Genomic DNA, 20,725 nt, shown 5'->3' with positions numbered 1-20,725 from the left:
ATGAATAAATCAATGAAACAGAAAAAGGAGCCCAGAAATGGATCCTAAGCAGGGCAGTGACTTCAGTCTCTGGATGTGATCTGCATTTGGAAAGATCTCCTGTATTCCTGTGTATTGGAGGGAACAACACTGCAACTCAGGCTAGTTAGAAACCCTTAATAGTCTACTGAAGAAAGATGCTGAAAGTCTGAACAATAATGATCATTTTAATGATAGTAGACATGAATTAAACAATTAAGCCCATTTCATACTTAATCTTGTTTACCCCACAGCCACCCAGTGTTGGCACTGGTGTCAACTTCTCCATTTCACAAGTAAGGTAAACAAGGTTGACAGGATAAGTAACTTGATCAAGATCACTCAGTACCCAGATCTGTTTGACTGCAGCTCTCTCTTCAGGCCCTTGGACTCAGGCATTGGATGATGGTTTTGATGCTGATGCTGATGCTGATGCTGACGACGATGACGGTGAACGTAAAGGCGCTTTCATTCATTCGGCACACATGAGAGACCTGAAAGCCGGCTTCAGCGTCCAGAAAGGAGAAAAGACTAAATTGATTAAGGTGTCAGTGAGCCACTAATAGGATATAAAACTTCCATAACTGCAGAGGACAACGCCGCTACTGCCCTCTGCCCCCCACTCACCTCAAACACCAGACCTGCCAGGACTCCGTTGGCGGCGCCTCCGGGGACCTCAGGCTCTGCTCCACCCCGCCCCGCCCCCGGGCGTCTCCGCGCGCCACGTGGTCCGGCGTCCGCGCAGGCGGGTCCCGGCGCCGGCGCTTCCGTGTTGGCTGCGGCGACGGCGGCGGCGCAGGGGCGGAAGCCGCGCGGCCCGGAGACGGCAGAGGCTGGCCGGGCGGAGCTGGGGGCCTGGGCGGGCCCGGCGTGGGTGCGCCCGCCAGGCCCCGTGTGGGCCACCCGCGATTTGGACTCTGCCGGGCGTCCGGAGAGGTAGGTCCGCCACTGGCCATCCGTCGGTGGCGCGGCACCGCAGCCGTGTCGACCCCTCCCCAGCCGGCAGCTCGCGGGCCCGGCCCAAGAGGTCCAGGGTCGGAGGTAGGGGCCTCCCCCGCGGCCCGCTCCCAGCTCGGCGGGCTCCGGGGAATCGCGCGCCCTCAGCTCCCCGCACCGTCGGGCGCCAGCCTGGGCGGTCCGCTCCGCCTTTCCAGAGGGAGGCCGGATACGTTATTATTACTTCATTGCAGCTACCCCAGTTCACTTTGTTTTTCTTCACTCTTTCTATTTTTGTGTCACAGACAAAATGGCTAATAATATGTAAAATCGACGACACTGTAGTTTTCATTCTTCTATTTGTGCAACTATGGAAAGTTAGTGCAGGGAAGGACTTTAGAGATGGTTGAGCTCAATTCCTTCATTTTACAGAGCAGAAAACAGACCCTGAGAGGTCACGTGGATGTCGGAAGTTCACCCAGCTGGGTAATGGTACAATAGGAATGAGAACCCAAAGCTAAGTTTTTAAATAGTCTTTTAAAAGTGGTAAATGATGAAATTTAGCTAACAAAGTGAAGTGACTAGTAGGTTCCTTTGGGCTGGGATTAATCTTGTTAGAGAATGCCTCCTCCTTTTTAAACATTATTTTCTTATTTCAGGTTTAATCCTTCTTGGGCTTCTAAAGAAAATGGCAGAAACATCATCAGAGCCTTCTGGGCAGCTGGTTGTACACTCAGACACTCACAGTGACACCATCCTGGCCAGTTTCGAGGATCAGAGGAAGAAAGGCTTCCTCTGTGACATTACTTTAATCGTGGAGAATGTGCATTTCCGGGCCCACAAAGCCTTACTTGCTGCCAGTAGTGAATACTTCTCAATGATGTTTGCTGAAGAGGGGGAGATTGGCCAGTCCATTTATATGCTGGAAGGCATGGTTGCCGACACGTTTAGTATCCTGCTGGAATTTATCTACACGGGTTGTCTCCAGGCCAGTGAGAAAAGTACAGAACAAATCCTGGCTACTGCCCAGTTCTTAAAAGTCTATGACCTGGTAAAGGCTTACACAGACTTTCAAAATAATCATAGCTCCCCAAAGCCACCGACTTTGAACACAGCTGGCGCTCCAGTGGTTGTTATTTCTAATAAGAAAAATGGTCATCCAAAGCGGAAACGGGGAAGACCAAGAAAAGTCAACAGTCTGCAGGAGGGGAAATCAGAACTGGCTGCAGAGGAAGAAATACAGCTGAGAGTGAACAATTCAGTTCAGAATAGACAAAACTTTGTGGTTAAAGAGGGAGACGATGGTGTACTGAATGAACAGATTCCAGCAAAAGAATTGGAAGAATATGAGCCGGCTTGTGAGCCAGGTAGAGGGGAGGAAATGCCAGCTGAAAAAGATGAGAACTGTGATCCCAAGATCCAGGATGGGCAGGACAACCAGAATCGGTGCAGCAAGCGGAGGATTCGGAGGTCCGTCAAACTGAAAGATTATAAACTAGTTGGGGATGAAGACGACCAGGGTTCAGCCAAGAGGGTCTGTGGAAGGAGGAAGCGCCCTGGTGGCCCCGAGGCCCGTTGTAAAGACTGTGGCAAAGTGTTTAAGTATAATCACTTTTTAGCAATCCACCAGAGAAGCCACACGGGTAATTACTCTTTCACAGCTTATTGGAATATGTTTTGGAGAAGTAACAATAATAACAGCTTTCATTTATTGTGCGATGTCTATGTGATGGGCATTGTAATAAAGTATACATGTTATTGCATTGAATTCTCACAACAGTCCTGTGAGACAGTTAATATTGTGCAGATGCAAAGACTAAGTCTAGAAAGCTGAAGGTAACTTGCCCAGGGCATCCATGTAGCGACAGGTGGGAATTGAACCCAAGGAACCTGATTCCAGAACCTCTCTACTTATTTGAAGTTGTTGGTTCAAGGCTTGAATGTCCAGGAATCAAGCTGTAGCCAAAGTTAATATGCTTTATGATTCTTGAAGATTCCTCATCTTGACCATAGCTGTGTTTTTGCCCAGATCTGTCTGGACAGCTCTCTCACTCAGCCATCTAGCTGTAAATGCCTTTTCCTTTTTGGTCTCTCTAGCCCCGTACTGGCCAATAGCTCTTTTGTGAGTATGGAAATGTTCTATATCTATGCTGTCCATTTTGGTGGCCACTAGCCACTTGCGTATTTTGAGCACTTGACATGCGGTGAGTGTGACTAAAGAACTGAATATTTTATTTTATTTATTTATTTATTTATTTTTTGCGGTACATGGGCCTCTCACTGTTGTGGCCTCTCCCGTTGCGGAGCACAGGCTTCGGACGCGCAGGCTCAGCAGCCATGGCTCACGGGCCCAGCCGCTCCGCAGCATGTGGGATCCTCCCGGACCGGGGCATGAACCCGTGTCCCCTGCATTGGCAGGCGGACTCTCAACCACTCTGCCACCAGGGAAGCCCCTGAATATTTTATTTTAATTAATTTGAATAGCCACCATTCAGATGGTGGCTAGGCTGACAGTGCAGCCCTAGCCAGAAATCCCTCCTCCTTTGAGCTCTCTCTTAACGTACCTAACTCACTCTGCTTTGGGTCAGGCTGTAGTTATATACCTGTAATCTACCCCTCAACCTAATTGTAAGCATAAGTACAGGGTCTGGTACTTAAAACCTGTCATCCAGCAGCCTGCTGTCTTATGACCTGGCAGCATCCAGCATTGTGGTTCTCAACCTGGCTGCATGTTTTAGTCTCCAAGGGAGCTTCTAAAACTACCAGGGCCTGGGTCCCAGCCCCAGAGCTTCTGATTTCATTGCCTGGAGTGTTGGTGTTTTTAAAAGCTCCCCGGAGATTTTAAGTACAGATAGACTGAGACCCTGAATTTTGGTTCTTTGAACACAATAGACACTTGAGAAATACTTGTTGAACTGTGACAGAGGCTAGTTTAAGGAGTTAAATAGTTCTACGAGATTCATTAAGGAAAACAGCATGTAGCATCTTCCCTTTTCCCAGTGGTTTCTGCAATTTTGCATTGAATCACTTTAGTGTGGGTCTCTTTTCTTCCACTTGAGTGGTTACCAGTAGATCCATACAGTCTGGAAAACCACCTTTTAGTTCCAGAAAAATTTCATGAATTATTTCATAGATGATTCCCCTCTGTTTCCTCTGCTCTCTCTTTCTGGAACTCCTCCCATTTGGATGTTGAACCTCCTGGACTCATCCTCTCATTTTCTTATCTTTTGTCTCCTATTTTCCATCACTTTCTGCTATACTTTTTGGGAGATTTCCACTTTATCTTTCAACTTTTATTGTTTTTCTATTTCTACTCTTATTTTTTTTTACTTCTAGGAGCTCTTTTGTTCTCTAAATTCTTTTTTTGTTTGTTTTTAGTTAGAATCCTCTGTGAGCCTGTTAATAACAACATTTACTTATTTGTTAATTTTTAATGCTTTCTTCACTCTGGGTAGTCTGTTTTCTGCAAGCTGCTTTTTCTCTTATCCGTTTTGGTATCTATTTCTACTACTAAAGACCTTCCTTGACTGTCTGGTGATTTTTTTTTTAATCATGTTCAATTACATGCAAGAATGGTTTGCTAAAAGATTTTTTTTTAGTCATGTTTAATTACATGCAAGAATGGTTTGCTAAAAGCTACTGGCAACTCTGCAGATGTAGACAGGGCCTGCAGGCATCTTGCTGATACCCGGCATCACATTTTCAGCTCTCTTACTGCCGGCCCTTCGCATTCCAGGAGAAGATGCTCCACCTCCCACCTGGGGGCTGTGGGCCTGGCTGCCTGCGTCTAGCGCAGGAGGGGGCAGAAGGCTGGGGGGAGTCTCATCCCAGATGTGAACTTTGACTTGCTCTCCCTGTCGTAGTGGCTCCACTGCGCTAGGAGACCTCTAACCCTGAGACCCCTAGTCCAGAGATCCTTCATCCGATTTACCCTCTTCAGAGAACAGTCTCCATCTTCTGCTGGGGAGAGGGTCAGTCTCCTGGTTACGTGGAGTAGGAGACTGGACCTGGGGGGCCTAACTACCTTTGAAATGGACTGTCATTTATCCTCCCTCACCCCTATTTTCAGAGATAACAGGTGCCACCAGTTCCTCCTTGTGGAGGCTCTGTCTTAAATTAGGTTGTGTGTATCTCAGCGTTCCTCACCGCTGGTGTAGGACTCGTCTAGCTCCATCTTGCAAAATGTTATTGCTGATGTTGTCTCTCCTGTTCACTGTTGTTTTAATTTGGGAGGGGACAGAAGGATGTGCAGATTCTTACTTACATCATGTTTCTGGGGCTCTTATTCCAGGGGAGCGACCTTTCAAATGTAATGAGTGTGGAAAAGGCTTTGCCCAGAAGCACTCCCTGCAGGTCCACACCCGGATGCACACAGGCGAGCGGCCGTACACCTGCACCGTGTGCAGCAAGGCTCTCACGACCAAGCACTCGCTGCTGGAGCACATGAGCCTGCACTCAGGTAGCGGGCTTGCGCCGGGGAGCCAGCTGCCACCAGATTCCCATTCCTGGGGTGGGCATTACCGTGATCTAAATGGTCTTTTCTCAGCCTCGTATCATTCCCCACATGATACCGTTGAAAGACAGAATTGTGCACCTGTCAGAGTGTAGTTTAGAGTTCTGCACAGCATTGAGCCTTAAACTAGGGTTTATAAACTGGCTGCCGGCAGTGCAGTGTGCAGTCATGACTTGTTTAAGCACCAGAGTTTAGAATTATTTTACTTTGGATGCTTTTGCGGGGGAACTTGAATTCTCCAGTTCTGCCCCGGTCTCCATCACTCCCTGTTGCCTTACATGCTTTTGCACATTTATGTTACTGTGGTAGACTCTGAAGGCATTTGGGTTTGTAGACAAGTCACTTGTGTTATTTGTAGAAAATGGGGATCTGGGCCCACTGTGATACTTACCTTATTAGTGAGCATTCCAGTTCTTTATAGTTTTTTGCGTGTTTTGTTTGGCAGGACAGAAGTCTTTTACATGTGATCAGTGTGGAAAATATTTCAGCCAGAAAAGACAACTAAAGAGCCATTACCGAGTTCATACAGGTACAATACAGTGAGAGAAAATTTGGATTGGCTGGGGGAGAAACGCAAATACAAATTGTTTCCGAAACAGTAGGTTCATATTGTAGAAGATAAATGAGTTTTTAGGGAAATGGTTCTTAAAAAGCAATCTAAATTAGGTGTCCTTGGGTTACTCTCTGCTACCTTGTGATTTATATTAAATTTTTATATTGCAGTTTCGGTGCCACACGCAGAAACCCTGCAAAATTGGTATTGTTCAAGGCACCAGTTGACTAAGAGGGCACCAGTCGATTAGCTGTTAGTGGTGCCTGGACAGAGGTGTCACCACCCCATAGCCGTCAGTCCAGGCTTTCTGCAGCCTGACTCCACCTATTGTCCTTTTTTCTTTCCTGCCAACTGATAATAAATGGAGGGGGGATTGGGAGCATCATCTGAGATCGGTTGGCCACAGTGACACCAGTGCGTTGAGGGAAAAAGGAGATAACACTTAGGGAGACTGGAAGGGTCCCACCTCTGATGGGGAAGCAGTGAGTCGAGATGCCTAGGAAACTATTAACTGTTACCAAATTTAATTTTAAAATTGTTGTGTTATTAAAGCACCATATTTAAAGTGATTATTTTTCAGGGAAGTGCTTTAACACAAATCACTGAAGAAATGCAGGGACAGCATATATGCACTGACACTTTTTTTATTGTTGCGACAAGGCCACTCGTTACCGGAATGTAACCACTGCCGCCGCAAATTCATGGATGTGTCTCAGCTAAAGAAACATCTGCGGACACACACAGGTAAAAGTCCATCTCACCCTGTCTTTCTAGTGTGCTTTATGTTTTTAGGGGAGCGAGAAATGAAGTACTGGGAGTCCCCTCTTCAGACTGTGTTTTTGTAAATTGTGTGGGAATTTTATAAGTAGGTCCCATAAAAAGCCCAGGCAGAATGCTGTCACACAATCCTGTGGGGACATCACATGTCTGTAGGTTAGCAAAATGGAGCGTACTTACCGAGCATTGTTCATAAATGAAACCTCATGTAATACCACAAAATAGTACAAGTCTGAATCAGGTTGCGTGTTTAAATTTTAATTTACCTCAGCATTGAAGATTATCAAGATAAACTTTTTAGAAAACGAAGCAGACACTAAGGCAGCACAGGCACTGAGGATTTTTCCGCTTTCTCTCCTAGAACCAGTACTTAGAACTTAAGCATCACCACCTCCAGAAAAATCAGCTTCCAGGTTGAAGAGGAGGCAGGATCAATTAGGGCAGGTCAAATTCTTTCATTTAAGATCAGAAAAGTAAAAATGTGGGCCTTTTAGAACTTTGGGTAAGAAGCATTTCTTAAAAAGAAACATTTCTTAAAAAGAAACCTGTTAGTTTTTCTAAGAAAAGCTTCCTATTCTAGATTGATAGTTTAATGATTCTGTTAAATTGTCTACCAACATTATATATCAGATTGCTTTATGTTGCTTTGGACATTTTTTTGAAAACACAATTTTTCTCAAAGTCATTTACTTTCTTAAATATCTCATAAGGTATGAGTTTTATGAAAATGGATCTCTATACAGTCTTTCTACAGACATCATTCGTAGGTTCTGTGAAATTTAATTCATCCACTTAACACATATTTACTGAACAGTACCAGGCACTGGGTACCAGGCCCTGTTGTGGGCCCTGAGGATACAGCACTGCCTGAGATGGACAGAGCCCCTGCTCTTGAGGGGTTAACATTCAAACAGGAGACAAAGAACAAGCGTGTGAGTAACCTGTTAGGTGGGGATAAGTGCTCTGAAGGACTAAACGCAGGGGCAGGAGGCAGGAGGGGGAGCTGCCCTTTGACATGGGGGCTTGTCTGGGAAGGCCTTGCTGATGAGGTACCATCTTAGATGGAGATCTGCTGCTGTGGGGAGTGAGTGAGCCATCGTGTCTACCCCGGAGAAGAGCGTTCTAGGCAAGCCGGGGCGGTGGGAGTAGGAGTGTGTAGTGTGGGTGGACATCAGAGGCTGCTGGAGCCCGTGTGACACGGGGTTCCCGGCCTGGCTGTGTGCTTCGACCCCCTGAGAAGCTTTTAAAAAGACAAAGCCTGGTCCCACCCCCAGAGATTCTGATCGAAGTGACTGGGGATGAGGCCTTGGAATTGGCATTTTTAAAAGCTCCCCAGGTTTTTCTAGTGTGCGCTTAGGCCTAAGAACTTGTGAAGGCACAGTAAAGACTTTGGATTTTATTCTGAACGGGATGGCTTTACTGCGAGGAGTGACATGATGTAACAGAGAATTTTAATAGGATCACAGCAGCCTCCGGTGTGGGGTGAGGCAGGGGCGGAGGCGCCCGTAGGGGTGAGGTAGGGGCGGAGGCACCCGTAGGAGGGTGGAAAGACCCATTAGGAGGCGGTGCCAGACAGGGGCTTGGCGCAGGGCTTGGTGCAGGGCGGCAGTGGTGGGGAGGCGGGGAGTGGCCCAGCGCCAGATGTATTCTGAAGGAAGACTCCCGTGATGGGCCCGTGATTGGATATGGGGGTGAGCGGAGGGGAGGCGGAAGCAGCTGGAAGGGTGAGAACCCGGGGAAGACGGAGGGACAAATGGAGAGTTAGACTTTAGACACATGGGGCGTGAGACGTCTGTTTGGCACCCAGGTGCACGAGCGGAGGAGATGGCTGGGTATCTGTGCCCGAGCTCAGGGGGCACCGCGAGCAGCGGTCGAGATTCCCGTGCTTACACACAGGCCTGTAGGCAGCATATGGGGCTGTGAAGAGAACCTCTGCGGGAGGGCGGAGGTGGAGGAGAGCCAAGCTGTCTCGGTTACGTGGCGCAGTGCCCGGGGTGAGACGTTTCATCTTCTGAGCATAAGGTGTCAGTGAGGCTTCTGGTCTTTCTGAGGAGAACCAGGCCTTGAACTGGGGGTGAAAGCACGAGTCCTCTTTCCAGGATCCCAGCAAACTCTGCTCCACCCACTACCCTGAGGAGCAGAAGAGAGAAGTGGAGGATGCGATGGGTGGGAGAGGAGATGACAGGGACTCTGTAAAGTTTTTGTCTGACTGAGAGATAAGAGGTCAAACCCGTCAAAAGATTGGGCTCTTGGAAGCAGAGACTGTGACCCTTCTGTCCTTAGCCTGGAGAATATGCACAATATTGGTGTTGAAAAGAGTTGGGGTGCCGCTTGCCTGCTCCCCGGGCAGAGAGGAAGGTTTGGGAGAGGCTGCTTGGCAGAGCTGGCGCTCAGCCTCCATGGACAGTGGTGAGGACAGCCGCCAGCAGGGCAGGCAGGTCCTGCCGAGAGGGCCACACCCATGGGAAAACCAAGACTCTCTTCTCTTAGCTCTTTAAGTGCAAACTCTCTCTGGGTTAGATATCCTTTGCCAAGCACAAAAAAATCAGAGATAAACAAGAGGTGCTTTCTTCCCTAGAGGGCATGTTCAGTGGCGGGGGTGGGGGGGATGGATGCAATTTGAAAGGGAAGCAAGGTGACAGGCAGTGCCAACGAGGTCGCTGCAGCTCAGTTCTTTCCCCATACCTGGAGCTGGTCAGGCTTTCAGGAACTGAGCCAAGCCATGCCAAGCAAAGGAGTGTGTTCACTTAACAAAGGGACTGCACCTCTCTGTTGTCTGCAGTACCGCCTTCCTGACATCACTGTACCTGCAAACCAAGTTAGTGATCCCAAGATTGCTTGGTGAGCTGGGAGCAAGTTCAGAGAATTAGCCCAGGTCATGGAGAAGCCTGGTGCATGGCCTCTGACCGCAGTAGAGTCCCAGCCCTCCAGTGTCCCTGTCCCTTGTGTGGTGTTAGGTAAACACTGATCCTCCCCTGTGGGCTCCCACTACTCCCAGGTAGATCCCCTGCCTGTGACACAGTTAATTGAGCCACAGCTTTCATTCACAGCCTCATTTTGTTGGATTGGATATGAAGCTTCCTAAATCTCAGCCATGTTTTCAGACTATCCTTTAATGTTGCTCATCCCCAACTTTGAGAGAACTGGGGGTCCCTCAGTGTAACATACCTTTCCAGAGTTTACATGTGATCTAGTAAGAACCTCAGTACAGTGTGATACGAGCCCCAGTAGAGGTGTGAACATAGGGACAGAAGTGTTTCACTTTCCCTGGGAAGGTCTGGGAAAGCGTCCCAGAGGAAGGACCTGAGTCTTGAAGCCAGAGTAAGTGCTAGACAGACAGAGGAAGCTGGAAGAGGTGTTTCCAGACAGGAACAGGATGCGTGGGGTTGACGATGTGAGAGGCTGGCATCCGAGGGCCGTAGTGAGGAATTCCACGGTGAACAGCTAGAGTGAGATTGCTGACAAGGGGCAGGCCCCTGGTGAAGCGGGGGGTGGTCTTTGGGCAGAGAGGAGGCATATTTTGGTTCGTGCATTGAAAAGGACTCAGGCAGCCCAAGGAGGATGGTCAGAGAGGGAAGGTCCTGGGGATGAGCCAGTTACCAGGCTCTGGGGAAGAAAGATGAAGGCCTTCAAGTTAAGAGAGTGGACAGAAGAGATATACTTACGAGATTTTTAGTCTGGGAAAAAAAGAGTCACTGCATATGTGACGAAGTGTTAATAGCCCAAATATGGGAACATGAGTGCCCAGGAGAAAACTGGGCAGGGGGACCTGAAAGGCATATCACAGAAAAAGACATAGGAATGGCCAGTAGACGTCTGAAACGATGTTAACTGCATTAATTGTCAGAGAAAAAGAAATGTGCATTTCTTTTGGCCCATTAGGTTGACAAATATGTGAGGCAATGGGCATCTTTAAGTTCTGTTGATGGGAAGGGAATTTGGGAACTTCCTGGAAAGAACTTTGGCAATGTGAATCAAAAGGTAAGCTGTCCAGTTGGGAAAAGATGTTTGCATAAGGATGTTCAACGTAAGCAGGATTGTTTATAATATCACAGGCTTAAAAGTGACCTAAATGTCCCTCAGTAAGGGATTAGTTAGGTAAATTTTGGACAAGATACATAGTGGAACACAAAACACCATTTTAAAATGTCTGTTTGTTTGTTTTTAACCATTTTTTTAAGATGAATTTTCCATTCCCATTTGACGTTACAGACCAGCATGCACTGGCCAATCTCATGGTGTACATGGTATATCACCTGTGTGTGTGCACAGAGACGCCTGTAAAGGTTTCATCACAGTGTGAGGTGGCAGTCTACAGGGGAATTCTGAGTGTTTTTTGTACACTTTGTGCTTTTCAGTATTACTTGAGGTTTCTACAGTGAACGTTGTTGATTTGTGAAGAAAACGAAAGCAGCTGTTTGAGGAATTTAGATGTACAGAACTAGATTGCCAGTCGAATGTGCACTCGGAGCAGACTGGACTGTCGGGCCTGGCTGGGTCAGGGGCTGGACGCTGCTGCGTTAACCAAGATGGTCACGTGGGTTTTAGCCAGTGGGGTAGGAAACCCGGCCATGCTACCCAACAAGCCCGCAGGAGTCGGTGCCCTCTGGAGCTGGGATGGGGATTCACAGGTCGTCAGAGTGGGGTGGGATGCGGGGCATGCACAGCTGAGGAGAGGGTCTGGAAGGAAAACTTCTGAGTTACTTAAATATTTCTGTCAGCATCCCCCTGGGTGAAACCTGCACTCGTGTCTCTGCCCTGTCCTTTCATTGCCATTGTCTGATCCTCCTGTAACCAACTCCCTTCTGGCCCCGCTGCCACCCAGGCCCTGTCACCTCACCTTTTCTCTTTCCTCTCTGTCTGCTTCCTGTACCTCCTGGTCCAGGCCTCGGCACTGTGGCTTAGACTGTTACACAGATTCCTACAGCCGCCCCTACCCACCGTCCCCACATATATTTTCTTAGTACTTTGTCCTGTCTGTCTTCTGCTAAAAACGTCCAGAAGTTCCACGGGTCCTCTGCCTGGAATTTACGGCTCTTCGTGGCCTGGCCTCACCTTTTAGGTCCCACGCTCGTCAGAGTGAATCCTCATCCCTCTTTGTCCTCCCTGTGGTCATTTCCGACACCCGCTGTTTGGTCATTCTGCTTATCCTAGTACCTGAATGGGGCCTCTCTCCAGTCCAGCCAGCTCCTGCCTCGTCCTCACGCATCCTGTCCGCAGAATTGTTGATACCACTCATTTGAGTGTTCAGTCAGCTGCAGCCCTGCCGCTGTACTTGATTACCACATGTATCTTTTTGAGGCTGTGATCCTGTCTTTTGTTTCCTTTTTGTTTCTCAGCTCCGTGCTTTGTTGAGGGTCCGCCCATCCTTGTAGAGCTGAGGCAAAGGAAGAAGGAATGTGTCGGTGAACCGGAGGCAGTGGAGCCATGTAACCATTACCAGAACAAGTTAGGAACCAGAGGAGTAGGAAGACTTTCCCCAGATTCACGTTGGCTAGGAAAATTTGCCTTCTTACTGTGCTCGAGGATGTTTCTGGAAAGAGTTTCCAGTATTGAAAACATTTGCCAACAAAATTCCTGAGGTGTTGCAACCCCAGATGGAATTGAATGCTAACGTGAACGTTGTTGTATGTGCTCCCCACACAGAACTTTACAGTGACAGGCGGACAGAGCAGGTACTCAGTCTTGGAATTGGGAGAGGGAGAAAAACCGAGATCAGAATAGAACGCAGCTCTGGTTGGAAAGCTGTGGAAAGAATGACAGTGGCCTGGTTTTAACCTTTGGAGTGGTAAGAGTTACTGCTGCAAAGACGCAGACTCACCCAAATTGTCATAAGTGTCCTCTGCCTAGACTGAACTTGGGGAAACATCTCACCTGAATTTTCTAGTAGATGCTGTGAAAGGGAAGCTACCTGACCATCCCCCACTTCACTCATCCCTTGTTATATAGTTAAGTGGGATTTTTCTTTTTTCTTTTTCTTCTTTTTTTTTTCAAATTCATAGTTCCCTTGCCTGCATTAGGATCACTTAGTTGCATTTCTGGAGGGCATGGCAGTCTGTCATTGTATGTGCAGTGTATAAACTAGCGCTAAATAAATGCTGTTGAAGCCTTATTAAAATTGTCAGGGACTTCCCTGGTGGCTCAGTGGTTAAGAATCCGCCTGCCAGTGCAGGGGACACGGGTTCGATCCCTGGTCCAGGAAGATCCCACATGCCGCAGAGCAGCTAAGCCTGTTTGCCACAACTACTGAGCCTGCGCTCTAGAGCCCGTGTTCCACAACAAGAGAAGCCACCGCAATGAGAGGTCCACGCACCGCAATGAAAAGTAGGCCCCTCTCGCCGCAACTAGAAAAAGCCTGTGTGCAATAACGAAGACCCAATGCGGCCGTAAATAAATAAATAGATAGATAGATAAATAAATCTATTTCTTAAAAAAAAAATTGCCAGACCCCACTAGGGGTCCGGAGCAGTCACGACATCTTATGTGGGCCTCAGTTCCCACTCTGTGAAATTCATTTACTCAACAAGGATTTCTGGAACAGTGTGCAAGGCCCAGTTCTAGGCACTGGGGTCCTAGGAGTAGGCAGACTCACAGATCATCCTACATAAGACTGGGAGAGAGAGGTATAATAAATAACATACAGTATATAAGGTGGCGATAGCATTGTGGGAAAACTGACTTGGGAAGTGGACCAAGACATGCTGGGGCAGTGCTTTGGGTGGTGATAAAGGCTCACTGGTAGTGTGCCACTTGAGCAGAGACTTGAAGGCAGTGTGGAGAGTGAACCACACTGGGAGACCCTGGGGGAGACATGCCAGGGAGAGGGAGGGGATGATGAGTGCGAGGGCCCTGAGCGTGGCTTGCTTGGGGTGTGGTGTTCAGGGCCTCTCCAGGGGCTGTGTGATGAGCAGGGGAGAGTACCTGGTGAGGTTAGGCAGGTTTGGGGTGAGGAGTGGCAGTGGGTGGACAGATCTGTCAGAGCTGTGATTCCTTGTAGGCCCAGGGCTTTGGCTTTTATCTCTGGATGGGATGGGGAGCCATTAGAGCACTTGCAGCAGAGCGTGATAGGATCTGACTGTGTAAAGGGTCACTCCAGTTGCCTCATTCATTGTGGACGACAGGGAAGCAGAGCAGAAGTGGGCAAACTCACAAGGAGGCTGCTGCAGGGAGGTGATGGCAGCCTGGGCCAGGGGTGGCAGTGGAGGTGGTGAGAAGTGGTCAGGTTCTGGATACACTGGGAAGGTAGATATAAATGTGGATAATCCACAAGTCACCCTGGTACTCAGGGGCCCTTGGGAAGGTCAAGCAGTAAAGTGTGGGAGTGTAAGTTACCTAAGGGTGGACTGTACAGGAGCGAATGTGTGTCCTTTGTAGAATCACTTACCCCCTTGTTTCAGTGTTTAAGTGTTTGAGGGAAGGAACCGTACCCACTTTCTCTGTATCCTCCTGGCATCTAGGACACAGTGCTCAGGTACGTAGTAGGTGCTCGCTAAGTGCTTCATTCATTCACTCATGCTTACTGAGGGTTCCAGAGCTGACCCGAACACGTGCCTTTGTTCTTTTTTATATTGTGAAACTATGGGGTGGCTTTTGCTTTTTGTTTTATTTTGGATGTATATTTCTGAACGCTTTCCCCTTTTTTAGGTGAGAAGCCATTTACTTGTGAAATCTGTGGCAAATCTTTCACAGCAAAGAGTTCTCTTCAGACCCACATCAGGATCCATCGGTAAAGTTTTGCAGATCCTTTTCTCACACGGAGTCCTCATCCAACCCTGGCGTTCGGTGGGGTGACAAACAGTCCCTATATAGTCCTTTTCCCCAAATTATTACTCTAGTAGAAGTTCCTGGGCAGTTTATTATTTTGTTTTATCTTTTCAATAAAGAAATTCCTCACTTAGGCCAAATCAGGAAAACTGATTCTGGCCAGCAAAAGTTTGCGTTATTGATGGCATTTCTTAAATTTTGATTTATCTTCAGTCAAAACTAAATATTTAATATTTTCTGAATAAATTATTTGTTCATACAACTTATTTCCAGATTTGATTTAGTAGTTCTTCTAACACAGATAATTAGGGGCTACTCAAATTTTTAATATTGAAATCAATCATATACATTTATTTGCCTTCTAGAATCTAAAAATTGGCTGTGAGAGCTAAAAACAAAAAAGAACTTGGTGTGTAATTTATTACTATTTACCTTCTTATCTGAAATACACACTGTGGAATCATCAAATTTTATCATATCTGACCCAGCATCACAGCCCCATCTACCACCTGTCCTCAAACACCCCTCCCTGCCATTCTTTTTTTTTTTCTTAAGATTAGAAACTGAAGTCCATGGCAGGCGTGACTTGGTCCAAGTACTTAAGTTAGTAAGAGAACCCATGACTTATGCTTCCCAGTCAGGTTGATTTTCCTCTCTTCTTGACTGCTTCTCCCTAAATGATCAGGAAGTGATAAACATATCTTCCTGTTTTTAAAATGAAATGTATATTTTCTCGTAGAGGAGAAAAGCCATATTCCTGTACCGTGTGTGGCAAATCCTTCTCTGACTCGAGTGCCAAGAGGAGACACTGCATTCTGCACACGGGCAAAAAGCCTTTCTCCTGCCCTGAGTGTAACTTACAGTTTGCTCGCTTAGACAACTTGAAGGCTCACTTAAAAATTCATAGCAAAGAGAAACACGCGTCCGATGCCAGCAGCGTTTCCGGCAATAATAATGCTGAAGAGGTCAGGAATATTCTTCAGCTGCAGCCCTATCAACTCTCTACCTCCGGAGAGCAGGAAATTCAGCTTCTTGTAACTGATTCTGTACATAACATCAACTTCATGCCTGGTCCTAGCCAAGGAATCAGCATCGTCACTGCAGAGAGTTCCCAGAACATGACGGCAGACCAGGCTGCTAACCTCACCCTGCTCACGCAGCAGCCAGAGCAACTGCAGAACTTAATTCTTTCAGCTCAACAGGAGCAAACAGAACACATTCAAAGCCTCAATATGATTGAAAGCCAGATGGAACCCTCACAGACCGAGCCAGTGCACGTCATCACACTTTCCAAGGAAACTCTGGAACATCTTCACGCCCATCAAGAGCAAACAGGGGAGCTCCATTTAGCAAGCGCTTCAGATCCGGCTCAGCACCTACAGCTGACACAGGAGCCTGCTCCACCACCACCCGCCCACCAGGTGCCCCAGTCCACGCCGCTCAGCCAGGAGCAGAGCTGACCCGATCACGTGCCTGACTGCTCCGTCGGCCTCTTCTCCGTCAGCCCGCTGTGACTGGATTGTGTGCTTGAAGTCAGGCTTTCTGCAACGCTCACTTACAGATTCTTACAGAGATGTGGTAGCTCACTGAGCCAGCCGATAGCGTCCATCCAAGAGGCAAGATGTGTATATCGTGTCTTATATCTAATACTGATTTGGATTTAGCATTTCAATATTGATGAATGGTTTTCATTTACTACATCTCTTAAAGACTTGTGTAACTTTTCTTTGGGGGCATTGCATTAAACTTTTCTGTGAGTATTAAATGTTCACAGCCATAGTCATGGTCTTACTGACTTTTCCAGTTATATTTTTTATTTTTTAGAACGAAGAAAATCATATGTTGTATTGGGTACAATGGTTCGTTGTCCCTTCCCCCTTAGGCAACACAATTGCCACTATAAGACAAGTTGGGGCCGAATATGACAGATTACAACTTTGGGGACTCTGTCCTTTTAATAACTTCCAATCCCCTAAGACAGAGTAATTTCTCAAGGTTTAATCTCTGTGTGGTACAGTGGGCTCATCATGTCGTGTTTAAGATAGAGTCAAAGACAACATGACCTAAATGTCTATTTTAACTCAACATTCACAAAACAAGAAAGCCAAAAGAATAGGATTATTTTTTTAAATTCTAAACTCGACTTTTCTGAGAAACACAGATTTACATGTTTTTTTAAAAGCAGGTTGTTAAAAATTTAATTTAAAAGGCTAATGAAAGTATGAAATTGGATCAAGATATTCACCCCAAATAAATTCTGAATTTTTGTCAGCTTTGATATTTGATCTCCATGGTGAAGTTAAAGCTTTCTTAATTATCCTGGAATATAAAATTCAGTGTAATTTATGTTAAATATACTCTACTGGATTCTAATTGATCTCTGAAAATGTTGATCTATGTATTGTGTCTGATAACTTTTTAGATAGGAACTTATAATCTATTTTTATTGCAAAGTAGGTTAAATCTCACAAAATAGACACACAATTTTTAAAAGTAAATTCTCCCAATCTTAAAATTAATTTTGAGCCTCAGAGACTTAGTAGCCAGCGTGTGTCTGTAGTTGTGTGATTTTAAATAATCGTCAGAAGATTAAATTATGTTTGGGTTACGTTTTTTCCAGCTCAGCCTGTTATTGAATACGCTGACCACTTTCTCTCAAGTAAACTGGTAGAAGATTTTTGAGAAAAGGTGGGCACTAGTGTATGTTAATTAACATAATGCTGGTGGAGAGTAGGGGTAATCGCCCCTAAAATTAACAGGATCTTCATGTCAGTCACTCTTTGTTTTAGAGATCTTTGATTTCCACCTGAGTCAAATAAGCGTTGGGAGGTTAAAGTAATATAGAATAGTTGAGGTTTGAGAGAAGATGAAAGCAGTTTTCTAACATATCTAGCAAAGTATACTTTATTGTATATAATTCAGAAATTCATAAATGATTTATATGTGTCAACCAAGGTATGTTAAATTAGGCCTGACTAGAGATATAATTTTTACAAATACACTTATGCCCTAAATATTATTTCAGGTTCTTGACTTTAGTCATTTAAACTATTTACCTTAACCTTATTGTTGAAGTGCAGGGTTTTTACCAGCTTTTCAAAGCCTACTGGCCCACATTTTCTCCAGGAGATACATAGTATTAAAGCAGATAAATGCTTAACTACTCACTCTGGGTAGCCGGATAATTATTCAGGAAGTATGGTCATATGACTGTTTACAAGTCAAGTTTAACTAGCTTTATGACAGTCTGCCTCTGTGCTTAGATAAATGTAACGTGAGCCACATGTGTAATTTAAAATTTTCCAGTAGCCACGTTAAAAACATAAAAAGAAAGTGAGATTAATTTTAATAAAATCGCTTATTTAATCCAACATGTGCCAAATATTTCAACATGTAAATATTCAATATTAAAATATAATAATATTTGACATTCATTTTTTCATACTACGTCTTCAAAATCTGGTGTGTATTTTACATTTACTGCACACTCAGTTTGGACGCTAATGTTCATGGGGCACACTTGATCTGTTTTTAGGATTTATACAATTTACAGTTGAAAACCTAGATTCACATATTCAAGTAGTTTCAGACATAATTTTTTCCCCAATAACTGAAACAAGTATCAGTTTTAAAATTTATATTAGAATTAATTAAAAATAAAACCTAGCTCCTCAGTCACACTAGCCACATTGTGAGCACTTGGTAGCCACAGGTGGCTAGGGGCTCCTGTGGCACAGGCCTACCCATCTCTAGCGTGAGAGCCAGTCCCAGCCATAAAAATCTCTTCTGGAAGAGTTCTGGGTTATCTGACCAGCTGTCAAAGGGAAGTGAGAAAAGGATAGCTTTATAAATCAAGCCTCTCTTCTGTGTCCCAAATACACATTCTGCCCCTTTGAAGGAAATCCTCAATTTTACGGTTTCATTGGCTTTTTTGTTTGTTTGTTTTGGCCACGCCGTGCTGCATGCGGGATCTTAGTTCCCCGACGAGGGATCAAACCTGTGCCCCCTGCATTGGGAGTATGGAGTCTTAACCGCCAGGGTGGCATCCTCAATTTTAAAGTTTGGTGACTTCACCCAAAGGAAATGACACGTACGTAAAAATGTTTCTATTGTGTCTGAGAAATTGCTGGCTAATTGTTTCACAGCTTATTTTGTACTAAGCTTGCACAATTTAAATACTTGTTTTAATAAGTGCAGAAATACAAATGGTACTTCTTGGGGATTAGTAGAATATTGTGCTTTCAGACTGCTGAAACGACCTTGTCACTTTTGCAGGTGAATCTCTGGTTTTCTGTCAGTAGAGGGCTAGCCTTGGGAAGACTTGAGCTCTTGCCATCAAAATGAGCTGTTGTTCTTGTGCCTGGCCCTCTGTTTCTTGAAACTCCTCTTTCTACCTCTCCTCTGTGTATTTTTCTGCATTTGGTTCTTGTGTTGTAAACGTGAGCAACCGGTTAAATGATGCTGAGGAATGTGAGAGTCTCATTATAGATGCTTACACCTAGGTTTTCATAAATTGGAATAATAACAATATCTGGCACATATTGAGTCTTTACTGTAGGCCAGGAGGAAAGCCAGGTGTGTTAGGTCTGTATCTTAGGGCTTCTGAAACCTTTTCCATACCATGGTGCACAAAAAAGACTTATCCAGTACCCTTCAGTTAGAGGACTCCAGGCACTGCTGGCCATGACCGGCATATTAGTTTGCTAGGTAGGGCTGCTATAACAAATACGACAGACTGGGTGGCCTAAACGACAGAGATTTATTTTCTCACAATTCCGGAGGCTGAAAGTCTGAGATCAAGGTGTTGGCAGGATTGGTTTCTTCTGAGGCCTCCCATCCATCTTTTCCTCCCTGTGTCTTCACATGGGCTTCCTCTGTGTTTGTCCTAATTTCCTTATAAGGACACCACTCATACTGGATTAGGGCTCACCCCAGTGATCGCATTTTCACTTAGTTACCTCTTTAAAGGCACTACCTCCAAACAGTCATATTCTGAGGTACTGGGGGTTAGGACATCAACGTGAATTTGGTAGGGGGGACACAATTCAGCCAGTAACAACGACAGCTGGAGTGAGGCGGGAAGCAGTGTCTGGGACACACCTGTAACCCATTTGCAGCACAATCATATTTTACTTAATTCTCATGACATTCCTACGAGGTAATATTATTATGCCTGTTTTATGGATGAGAACACTGAGGCCCCAACAGATGAAGTCCGTTGCCTGAGTCACACAGTAAGTGGCAGAGCCAGAACTGGGGCACAGGGGTGGCTGCTTCCACCAGATGGGCTTAATACCATCAGCCTTTTGAAACTTTAAGCTGGGTTTCTCTTTACATATGATCTGCTTTATGTAATAGAACCTTTTAGACTAAAATTGAGGGTCTGTCTGAAATTTTAGCATACAATCATAAACTTTTTACATAGAACAATAATAGTAAAAGTTACAATCTTTCTACAGAAATGCAGTAACTACCATATTAATAATACTTAGGTCAGTATTTTACTACTATTCATTTAAAGCTTAATTGAAATTTACCAATTGGCTGTACGTTACTACTAAAGCGAAAATGCTTTAATTAACCTGAACTTCTGTTTGAACTTTTTTTAAACTTCTGATTGAGGATATTTTATATTTTGGGCAGATTTACTTTCTTTCTTTTTTTTTTTTTTTTTTTGCGGTACGCTGGCCTCTCACTGTTGTGGCCTCTCCCGTCGCGGAGCACAGGCTCTGGACACGCAGGCTCAGCGGCTATGGCTCACGGGCCCAGCTGCTCCGCGGCATGTGGGATCTTCCCGAACCGGGGCACGGACCCATGTCCCCTGCATCGGCAGGCGGACTCTCAACCACTGCACCACCAGGGAAGTCTGATTTACTTTATTTTTGTTACCCTTATAAGTACTCAGGTAAAATTTCATCCTCAGTTTCCAAAGTAAAATAAGCCTAAACTCTCAAGAATTGAAAGAAAACGCTTTGTCTTGTTTTTGTAAAGAGCAGGTTTGGAGGAATTACCTCTAAAAAAGAAAAAAAATCCCCCTTGCCTTTTGTAAACAGCAGGTATAAAGGAATGACCTCTAAAAGAAGCTGGAATGTCACTGCGATAGTTTATCTTGCTTTCAAATTCTTTACACATAATTAAGCAACAAACACTTAAGTTGACTGGAC

The 20,725-nt window shown here is 45.5% G+C and overlaps 1 protein-coding gene and 1 long non-coding RNA gene across 11 annotated transcripts; one reads left to right on the top strand and one right to left on the bottom strand.

The window, feature by feature from the left end:
* Positions 1-186: 186 nt before the first annotated feature.
* LOC109548981 (uncharacterized) lies at positions 187-801 on the bottom strand. The gene is made up of 2 exons (XR_012324780.1): positions 646-801; positions 187-523 (listed from the first exon to the last, which is right to left on the bottom strand). It is a non-coding gene; the product is annotated as an uncharacterized lncRNA (long non-coding RNA).
* Positions 802-807: 6 nt separating this feature from the next.
* On the top strand, positions 808-16,340 carry ZBTB24 (zinc finger and BTB domain containing 24). 10 transcript variants are annotated; one of them, XR_012324778.1, is made up of 8 exons: positions 808-954; positions 1,614-2,597; positions 5,246-5,413; positions 5,913-5,996; positions 6,681-6,764; positions 12,137-14,268; positions 14,442-14,523; positions 15,301-15,319. XR_012324778.1 is itself a non-coding variant. In XM_019929560.3 (7 exons), exons 2-7 carry the CDS (start codon positions 1,643-1,645, stop codon positions 16,019-16,021), a joined length of 2,094 nt encoding a protein of 697 aa, XP_019785119.1. In that variant the 5' UTR covers positions 810-954; positions 1,614-1,642; the 3' UTR covers positions 16,022-16,340. The 10 variants fall into 10 exon arrangements, 5 of the variants coding, with proteins under 5 accessions (XP_019785122.1, XP_073645596.1, XP_019785119.1 ...); XR_012324777.1 differs by having other exon boundaries at positions 12,137-14,523; positions 15,301-15,367; XR_002175239.3 differs by lacking the exon at positions 15,301-15,319 and having other exon boundaries at positions 12,137-12,472.
* The last annotated feature ends 4,385 nt before the right edge of the window (positions 16,341-20,725 follow it).

The sequence above is a fragment of the Tursiops truncatus genome, chromosome 12, assembly GCF_011762595.2.
Source record: "Tursiops truncatus isolate mTurTru1 chromosome 12, mTurTru1.mat.Y, whole genome shotgun sequence".
NCBI lineage: Eukaryota > Metazoa > Chordata > Mammalia > Artiodactyla > Delphinidae > Tursiops > Tursiops truncatus.
Note: the sequence above shows the minus strand (reverse complement) of the source record. Positions and strands in the feature narration are given on the sequence as shown.

Coding starts and splice junctions, on each gene's coding strand:
- ZBTB24 (XM_019929560.3), top strand. CDS start 1,643: ATGGCAGAAACATCATCAGAGCCTTCTGGGCAGCTGGTTGTACACTCA. Junction 2,598..5,245: donor CCACCAGAGAAGCCACACGG/GTAATTACTCTT, acceptor CTCTTATTCCAG/GGGAGCGACCTTTCAAATGT. Junction 6,765..14,441: donor ACATCTGCGGACACACACAG/GTAAAAGTCCAT, acceptor CCCCTTTTTTAG/GTGAGAAGCCATTTACTTGT.